The sequence below is a fragment of the Echinops telfairi genome, unplaced genomic scaffold (assembly GCF_000313985.2).
Source record: "Echinops telfairi isolate 266 unplaced genomic scaffold, ASM31398v2 ScPeMD7_7425;HRSCAF=8463, whole genome shotgun sequence".
NCBI classification, from domain to species: Eukaryota; Metazoa; Chordata; class Mammalia; order Afrosoricida; family Tenrecidae; genus Echinops; species Echinops telfairi.
The window spans coordinates 2,187,592-2,197,662 of record NW_022111325.1 but is presented as its reverse complement, the minus strand read 5'-3'; the positions used below and the strand labels follow the sequence as shown (position 1 = coordinate 2,197,662).

At 37.5% G+C, this 10,071-nt stretch overlaps 1 protein-coding gene across 3 annotated transcripts in view; it reads left to right on the top strand.

Moving 5' to 3' along the window:
- The window catches only part of ASH1L (ASH1 like histone lysine methyltransferase), a 214,268-nt gene that overhangs the window by 56,469 nt on the left and 147,728 nt on the right, over window positions 1–10,071 (top strand). For 2 of the 3 annotated variants that reach the window (XM_045298503.1, XM_045298502.1), the window contains exon 2: window positions 7,241–7,285. The exons of the other annotated variant lie outside the window; for it this stretch is intronic. In XM_045298503.1, the coding sequence (XP_045154438.1) occupies window positions 7,241–7,285 (45 nt within the window). The remainder of the gene's footprint in view (window positions 1–7,240; window positions 7,286–10,071) is intronic. 3 annotated transcript variants of the gene reach the window in all.

The window sequence follows — 10,071 nt, the reverse complement described above, 5'->3', positions numbered from 1 at the left end:
GTATCATCTGGTCTAACCAGGTCTGCAAGGCGAAACTGGGGTCCTGGTAGTTGGGGGGAGGAAGCGTTCAAGAACTAGAGGAAGGTTGTGAGTTTCATTATTGCTATACTGTACCCTAAGTAACTCATCTCCCCACTCCCCCTCTGCAAGATATGTCCAGTTGTCATTTTTCTATGTATTGTTAACAAAAAGTTGTTGAAGTTAATACTAAAACTGAGTGGGGTCCCCCCCCTTTTTAAAATCATTTTATTGGGGGCTTGTACAATTCTTATCACAATCCATACATACGTCCATTGTGTCAAGCACATTTGTATATTTGTTGCCATCATCATTCTCAAAACATTTTCTTTCTACTTGAGCCCTTGGTATCAGCTCCTCATTTTTTCCCCACCACCCCCCTCCCTCATGAACCCTTGATAATGTATAAAATCTCTCAGGAACCCTTCATAATTTATAAATTATAATATTTTGTCATGTCTTATACTGTCCTAAGTCTCCCTTCACACACTTTTCTGTTGTCCATCCTCTAGGGCGGGGGATTATATGTAGATCCTTGTGATTGGTTCTCCCTTTTTACTCCACTTTCTCTCCGCCCTCCTGGTATCACCACTGCCACCATTGGTCCTGAGGGGGTCATCTGTCTTGGATTCCCTGTGTGAAACTAAGTTTTATATAAAATAAATTCTAGTTTACAAGGAATTTTGAGGTTTTTTTGGTTGTTGTTTTTTACTTTTAAGACAAGTTTATTTTCTCACAGTTTACCAAAAAAGCCCTCACTGCCATTGAGTTGATTCCAACTCATAGTGACCATAGAAGGCAGAGTAGAAGTGCCCTGTAGGTTTCTGAGGCTGTGATTGTTTTTTGGTGTTGGCTTTAGGGTGATGGACTTTGTGTCCTTTGAGCTACTTGTCAATCTTTATGCAACTTGGCATCTTTCTTCTCCCATCCCTGCTGCTTTTGCTTGCTTAATCTGTTTTATTTTACAAAGGAGATTAATTTAAAGCACATCCCACATGCATCCATTCTCATTAACATAACAAGCACCATTTTAACCACAAACGTAGAAGTTGTTGTTGTTAAGTGCTGTTCAGTTGGTTCTGATGCAGAGTCCCTGCCTGGTCCTGGCCATCTTCACAATTGCTCTTATATTTGAGTCCATGGATGCAGCTATTGTGTCAGTCCATCTTGTCAAAGGTCTGCCTCTTTTTCATTGCCCCATTGCTTTACCAATCAAAATGTCCTTCTCCAGATGCTGGTTTCTCCTGACTACATGTCCACAGTACATGAGACAAAGTCTCGCCATCCTTGACTCTAAGGGGCATTCTAGGATTTGGAAAAAGTACAGCATCGTAGTTAGGATTTACATATTTTATGAGAAGTGGGAGCACACATCAATTCATAAACACTGGCAAAGAAGTATTATACTCAAAATTTAAGAAACACTGAAAATTATATACAACACAAATCAAGTAGAAAATGGCTTAATTTATATAAAGGAGTATTAGTCTCCTATTTGTTTAGTGCTAGATCACCACAGATTTGGTGGGTTAACCAAAATAAATTAATTTTTTCAGTCTATGAGTCTCAGATCAGATTCACTAGGATAAAATCAAGATAACAGTTAAGCAGGCTTAGTTTCTTCTACAGTATCTAAGAAATTACTTACTTGCTTTTTTTCACTTCTGAGTAAATACATGATTTTTACATCCTCCTTCCCTGCCATAACCATAAGAAACTATTAATCCAGTAAGAGTCTCTAGACTTACCAACTTGGGTTTCATATACCGAAAAACATAAGAAAACAAAAGAAAGCCAACAAACACAACAACGAAACAAAAAAACCCCTGAAAACAAGGACAAATTGTAAATGGGTCAAAGGCAAGAACATACGATAAAGTGTTAAAATTTTGACCTAACTATTTCTGCATTAATCTACTTTTCAGTGCACTTGGTCTCATAGCAAGGGTATTATAGGCCTTGGTCAGTGGTCAAAGAGGGTTCACAAAATGCTTAATTCACACAGGGACCCTGCAAATGGATTTGGGGCTTTCACTGTCATCTACAGCCTTTTGCAAACTGAGCACTCAGAATTTAAACTGTACTATTGTTCTCTCCTCTGATCTTGGATTTTATTATTTCTAATTTTTGGATTGTACAACTGGTGCGTTTTTTCCATGTGAATTTAGCTGATACCCCTCTCAGATGGCTACTTGTTTTAAAACAATCCTTTCAGTCTGCAGACACTTTTCTTTCAGATAAACAGTACCTTCAGATTTCTTCACCAAACTTTTCTATAGCAGGCATATATTCAATGATCTCTTCATTAGGGCAAATATTGAGTATGGCCATGGAGAACAGCTAATTCACATACACCATAATGAAAAGTATGAGACACCAGAATGAAGACTGAAAGGTATTAAGAGGGAAAAATATAGCTGTTGCAAAAGTTGAAAGAGAATTGACCATGTAGAAATGGAGCCAATGTTTTAGAAGAAAGGAATGAAAAAGCTCAATATTCACAATAAAAGATCAAACTGCAAGAAAAAAAAGTGAAGCTGAAATTAGAAGTAGTACATAAAAAAAAATACAGTGGGAAAGAAGGAACCAAATGGAGATGAACCAAGTTAAAGAGGAAGAAGGTGTGATATATATGGAAAAGAGGAGCAGAGTTAATATATCCATAATTGGTATTCCACAAAGAGGAAGGCAGAATATTTGGGTTTAGATCAATTTAAAATATATAATTTAAGGACATTGAGAGAATATTATCAGCCTTACAAAATTGATACAAAGTATTCATCATGGAAATGATACTTACATTATTAGATATCACCAGCAAATTAAGAATATCTGCGATCAAGTAAATTGCCTCTGGAGGGTAAAATTCAGGATGTTCTTTACTTTTGTGGAGCCGTCAAATAGCAGTGGAGTGTCCATGATATTCATCTAGAAAACATAGCTTGTATAAAGTATTACCATGAGTGTACCAACCAATGTTTTGAACACTTAAACTCAACTAATTTTGTAATTCTTGAAGAAACTGTAGAAAAACCATCAGCATCATTAGCCAACTAGAAAGAGTGTAGTGCTACGGAGGAAGAAAAGAATGCTAACATTCCTTCTACTGATATTAGAGTCAGTCATCCAATCATCAGTTACGCTTACAGAAAAAGAAGGCTAAGGATACTGTCTTAATTTTAACTGACCATTTATCATGAACGTAACACAGAAGCTTAAAAAATATACTACAGTTGTCTGGAAGAAGACTTCAGGAACCCCTTCCAAGTGGTGTTGCAGTAATTCTGTATCACCTTCAGGAAATGTAGTTCCAATTTTTGAAAAAGCATCTTATTGGGGGCACTTACTGCTCATATAATATTCCATACATCAATTGTATCAAGCATATTTGTACAAATGTTGCCATCATGTTTTCCAAAAGATTTTTTACTTGAGCTCTTTTTTTTTTTTTACATTTTATTAGGGGCTCATACAACTGTTATCCCAATCCATACACATATCAATTGTGTAAAGCGCAATTGTGTAAAGTACATCATTTCTCAAAACATTTTCTCTCCACTTAAACCCCCGACATTAGTTCCTCATTTTTCCCGTCCCTCCCCGCTCCCCCCTCCCCCCTCCCTCCTCCCTCCTCCCTCATGAGCCCTTGATAGTTTATAAATGGGTATTTTGTCTTTACTTGAGCTCTAAGAGGTATAAGCTCCTCTTTTTCCCTCTCCTCCGTCTCCCACCCTCATGAATCCTTGTTCAATGATAAATTGTTTTTATTTCTTATCTTACACTGTCTGTTGTCCCCCTTCACCCACATTTCTGTTATTTGTCTCCTTGGGTCGGGCGCTATATATCCTTTAGGTGGGTTCCCTCCTTCTCCCCCTTCCTCTTCCACGACCAACCCCTATTACTCCCACTACTATTCCTGAGGGGTTTATCCTGAATTCCATGTGTCCAGAGCTCTTATCTGTATCAATGTGTGTTCTCTGGTCTAGCCATATTTGTGAAGTAGAACTTGCTCATGGTAGTGAGGGGAGGAAGCATTCAGGAACTAGAAGAATGATGTGTGTTTCATCCGGGCTGTGCTGCACCTTGCTTGAATCATACTTTCCTTACAACCCTTCTGTGGGGGGATATTGAATTGGGCTTTGGTTCTCCACTCCAAACACCCTCGTTTGCATCGATACAGTTGTTTGTTTTGGTACCTGATACCTTTTGATACCTGATCCTGTTGACATCTCATGATCTCACAGGCTGGTGTGCTTCTTCAATGTGGGCTTATTTGCTTCCCTGCTAGATGACCCATGTTTTACTTCAGGTCTTTAAAACCCCAGACGCTGTATCTTTTGATAGCCAGGCACCATCTGCTCTCTTCACCACATTTGCTTATGCACCCATTTTGTCTTCCGCGATTGTGTCTGGAAAATGAGCATCAAAGAGTGCCAGGTTATTAGAATAAAGTGTTCTTGTGTTAAGGGAGGCCTTGAGTGGAGGTCTAAAGTTTGTCTGCTATCTTAATACTTAACATATAGATGTATGTACATTGGTCTCTATCCCTTTCATTATAAATTAGTACATGTACATATATACATGCCTAAAGCTATAACACTACAAATAGCTTTTGCCTCCTACTTCTTTACTCTATTTCCTTTCACCTCATTCTATCCCACTATCATGCTTACCTTCCATTTGGCTCTCAATTATTCCTCTCATTGCACTTGATTAAACCCCACTAGACATTATACTCCATCCTCGCCATCAATTTGAGATCTTTTGTTATTCCCTTATAACTCCCAATTATTAAAATGTCTTGCTCTCCATTTCTCCGCCTTCCCAAGTGTGGTTGTTTTCCATCTTCAGAATGTTTTCCTACAAGACTTCCAGAACTAAGAGATTCATGGTCAAGAAACAAAATTACAATGGATTCATCCCTCAATGGATTAGAATGAAAACTGGTAATCAGGTAAAACACTGGAGAAGGACCAAGGATAGCTTGGTCCTTCAGGAGCTCCTCATGTAATGGCACTCATGCCAAATTTACTTAGGCTTACTAATGGTCTGTCGTCCTGAGTTTAAGACTTTGCCATCATCTGATCAGTTGAATTTGTTTTATTAGATAACTGGTTTTTATGCTTCCGTACCGAGAGGTTGACAATAAATAATATAAGGCCATGGGTTAAAAAAAAAAGAAAAACATTTAAAGAGCATAAGAAAACTGAGAATAATTAAATCCCTAGAGGGGTTGAACAACCCTTTCACAGGGGTAGCCCAATTCCAAACAGCAGCAAAATTATAATAGTTATGAAGTAGCAAGGAAAATGATTTTATGGTTCGGGGGGGCCACCACATCATGAGTAATTAATTATATTAATGGGTCGCGGCATTAGGAAGGTTGAGAACCACTGTTCTAGAGCCTTACAATTATTATGTAGCAAGAAACTAGAAACTACAGCATAATCTTGCCTGTTGGATGAAGATTCAGATTGTACCAAATATAAACCTATATCAATCATTTGAGTGTACTTTTAAATATATATGCAAAGAGATCTCTACACAGTCCATTTTATATTTGTTCACTTAATTAGAGCTATATTAGTGCTATCATTTAACTATTAATTCAAAAATATGTGATTTTTGTAGATTCAAATAATGAGTTTATTTTGTAGGCTCAAGGTTAAAAATAAGTTCTTAGAACAATTACAATTTTATGTGTTAAAGCAGTCTTTTGCCTGTCTTAGCAGAGACTTAAATATAATAGTTTAAAAGAAAAATAGTTTTTTAATGCTACATGTAACTACACCCACTTCCCATTTCTCAACTATCTCCTTAACCAACATAGCATATTTATGATAACAGTAAAAATCTATCTTTCTCTGTAACAACGTACATCTGGCAATAATGAACACTGGGGTGTGGGATGAGAGGAATATTGGCAACAATTAAGGTTGCACCATGATTCTTAGTAGTTTGGCAATTATATAAGGTCATAATTTGGCGGATATATAATGATGTAATTTGAAATACGAATGGAAGTAAATAATAATTAAGATTATTGTTAGTTGTAAATAATGCTACATACCTTGAAATACTAAGAAAAATGATAAATAAAGTTACTTAAGAGAATTCCAATAAGATGGTAGAATTCTGAGTAATAAATAAGAAATCAGTATCCTTCATGTATATTTTTCATATGTGTGTAAACCAACTAAAGATAAAATGAAAGAAAGAATTCCATTTATAACAAGTGAAAGATCTAAAAGTAGATACAATTAAAAACATTTAAGATCTGTGTGAAGAAAGCATTAAAATACACCCAAAATCTGTTTGTGAAAAAAGCAGTCAATAAACTAGAAATAGAAGGCATATTTATCAGGGGGAGAAAGGGAACTGGCCACAACGATCTCTCTATAAACCCATCACCCCTCAGGGGAACGAATAACAGAAAAGTGGGTGAACGGAGACAGTGGTCGGTGTAAGACATGAAAAAAAAAATTATAAATTAGTAAGTGTTCACGAGGGAGGGGAGTGATGGGGAAGGAAGGAAAGAAATGAGCTGATAACAAGGGCTCAAGTAGAAAGAAAATGTTTTGAAAATGATGGTGGCAACCTATGTACAAATGTGCTTGACCCATGGATGGATGGATGGATTGTTACAATACATACATACATCTGTTGACAATCCATACATACATCTGTTGTGTCAAACACATTTGCACATTTGTTGCCATCATCATTCTCAAAGCATTTGCTTTCTACTTGAGCCCTTGGTATCAGCTCCTCATCCCCCCACCCTCACGACCCCTTGAAATTTTGTAAATTATTATTATTTTGTCATGTCTTACACTGTCCGACGTCTCCCTTCACCCACTTTCCTGTTGCCCGTCCCCCAGGGAGGGAATTTTCTGTAGATCCTTGTAATCAGTTCCCCCTTTCTCCCCTCCCTTCCTCTCCTGGTATTGCTACTCTCACTATTGGTTCTGAGAGGTTTATCTGTCCTGGATTCTCTGTGTTTTCAGTTCTTATGTGTTTCAGTGTACATTCTCTGGTCTAGCCGGATTTGTAAGGTAGAATTGGGGTCATGACAGTGGGGGGAGGAAGTATTAAAGAACTAGAGGAAAGTTGTATATTTCATTGTTGTTATACTGCACCCTAACCGTAAATTGTTGTTTTAGATCTCTTTCTAACCATTTTTGAACCCATTCTAATCCAGTTTTGCCCTTTCACATTGCAGAAACTGCTGTTGCATGATCACCAATGCTCGACCCAACAGATAAATGTATGTACTTACGTATTCATTGCTACAGATGCCATTCCTTCCCATTATTTCCATATTTTAGGATGCTGTCAGGGTCACTCTCCTTTGTCCTCTGCTTTCCGGGCCCCTTTACTTCTGGCTCCTCCGTTTTTCTATGTTCCTTGTTTTAATGATGCAATTTCAGGGGACACTTCATTTTTGTCCTTTCTTCTGTTTCTATTCATTATTATTTAGTTGTGTCTATCACTCTCTTCAGTTTTAAATATCTATACTGTTGACTTTTAAGATTTACTCCTGATAGTCACTTTTTAGTTTTCCTTCAATAAAATGACAAAATAAAAAATAGGACTATTTAGTTACTTCTTACTCATAATAACCTGTGGGGGCCAGCCTCTACAACATAATGGGTCCTAAGAGGCAGTTGTGTAATTAAAGGGTAAATTAAAGAACCATCAGACAAGACATACACGGTTCACCTCTTCCATGGAGACCAGAACCAAAGAGTGAGTGAATGTATTTTCTTAACACGCTATATAACCTTGGGCTAGCAAGCCATCTATCTCATACACATATGTAACAGGAAGGGGTTGTATTAGAGGCATACGAAGGTGCTTAGTAACAAGGTGGGCGGTTCTAGAGCTATGATGGTGGCCTAACCTTGGCCTTCCCTAAGCTGACATGACTTTCCAGTGGAACAATCTATGATCCTTATCAGAAGGGAGTGGGCCTTACCTAAGGTGATGTGGTGTGACTGCTCTTGATGGCAGATAACCTTCAAGGGTAGCAACCATGTGTTTCCAAGCAGCACTTTAAAACTGGCATTATTACGAGTGGACTTAGTGGAAAATAACTTTTAGTTATGAGAATGTGACTAGGATATATCTCCAACTCAAGAGCATGAAGGCCTCCCTCCCCGCACGAGAGTCTTGGCTTCCCAGACTTCTTAAAATATGAGCATAGAGAACTTGCCCACATGTGCTCTCTTCCTGGTTCTCAGTTTCCCACCATGACCCTAAATAGGAATCTCAAAGCTGTAAATCTTTACAGAAGAAAACAGCTTTAGCTTGCTCCTGAAGAGCAACTGGTGAGTTTGAACCAGTAACCTTGTAGTACACTTATCCTACAGTGCCACCAGAGCTCCTTTCCTTCAGCCGTTGTCTTTTTTATCATCTCCTTACTTTCCTTGTCTAAACCACCATCATTAATGTATGAGTACATCTCTATACTTCTACTCTTGTTTTCTTATAGCCGTATCAAAAAAGTAGCTGAAGGACCTATTTGAACATGTAAGGAAGACTCTTCATGATTCCACATTTTACAGCTACAGTTCCGGTCTTTATAATATCCCACAAGTACCTCCATGCTCTGGCTTTACACACTTCGCATATACCATTATTCTTTTATCCAGTCACACAATTTCTGCCATAGTAGTATTCTTGTCTTTGCTCAGTGTTACGTAATTATTGAGACCTAGCTGACTTGATTTTGTAAACCCTCTCCTTAGAACCCTCAATTATCTTATGTTTTTCCCATAACAGTTGTTAACCTTTCAATAAATACCATAAACTTTTAAAAAAAATCACTGTGTTTTACTTCAGGAGCCCTGGTGGCGTAGTGGGTAACACATTGCACTGCTATCCGCAAGGTCAGTAGTTTGAAAGACACTATAGGAGAAAGATCAGGCTTTCTACTCCTGCAAATTCTAAGTCTCAGAGACCCACAGGAGCAGTTCTACCCCATTCCATAGGGTCTCTATAAATTGGTTTAGACTCAATGAGAGACAGTTTGGTGTTTTATTTCATTGTGTGTCATCTAGCCGACCCCTAGAATATAATTGCTGTTGAGTTGGTGCTGACTCATGGTGATCTCATGTATTATGGAATACAATTGTTCCTTTGTAGTGCCTCTGTGTGGATTCAAACCACCCGCCTTCTAGTTAGTGCAAACCATTTACACCAGCCAGGGTCCTATAAGCTTCATGAGGGCAGGATTTTTTAAATCTTTTTTGTTGCTTGATATATCCCCAGTATTTAGGCATTCAGTAAATATGTTTGAATGAATCGAGTCAGGTTGACAGTGAATTTTTAGGTCCTACATATATGAAATTATAAATATCACAAGCTTATGTAAATAGATAAATTTACTTTAATGCTATAAAGATAATTCTGTCTTCTCTACAAATGAACCTCAAGATTATCTGGTACCCAGAGAACCACATAAAGTTGTTCTTAGATTTAAACAGTAGTCATGATTACACAATTCTGTATATGTGAAAAAAAACCTATACACCCTTTAAAAGAGTAAGTTATATGGTATGTAAGCTTTGTCTCAGTGAAACTGTTGTAAAATAAGTAGCCAGGAATTTTTCTAAAAATCATTTTATTGAGGGCTCTTCCAGTTCTTTTTAAAAAAAATCATTTTATTGGGTGCTTGGACAAATCTTACAGCACTTATAACAATCTGTACATCCATTGTGTCAACCACATTTATACATATGTTGCTATCATCCTTTTCAAAACATTTTCTATTGGAGCCTTGGATATCAACTCCTTTTTTTTTTCTCCCTCCCCTCCACACCTCCCACCCAGCCAGAAAAATTATATAGGAATATAAAAAGGAAAAATCTAGTCATTTTAAGTATTAAAACATATTATTAAAAAGTTAGTTCTTAAACTCCCCCCCCCCATCATGATCCCAGTTTTACCTTACAAATCTGGCTAGACCAGAGGATGTACACTGGTACAGATAGGAACTGGAAACACAGGGAATCCAGGATGGATGATCCCTTCAGCACCAGTGGTGAGAGT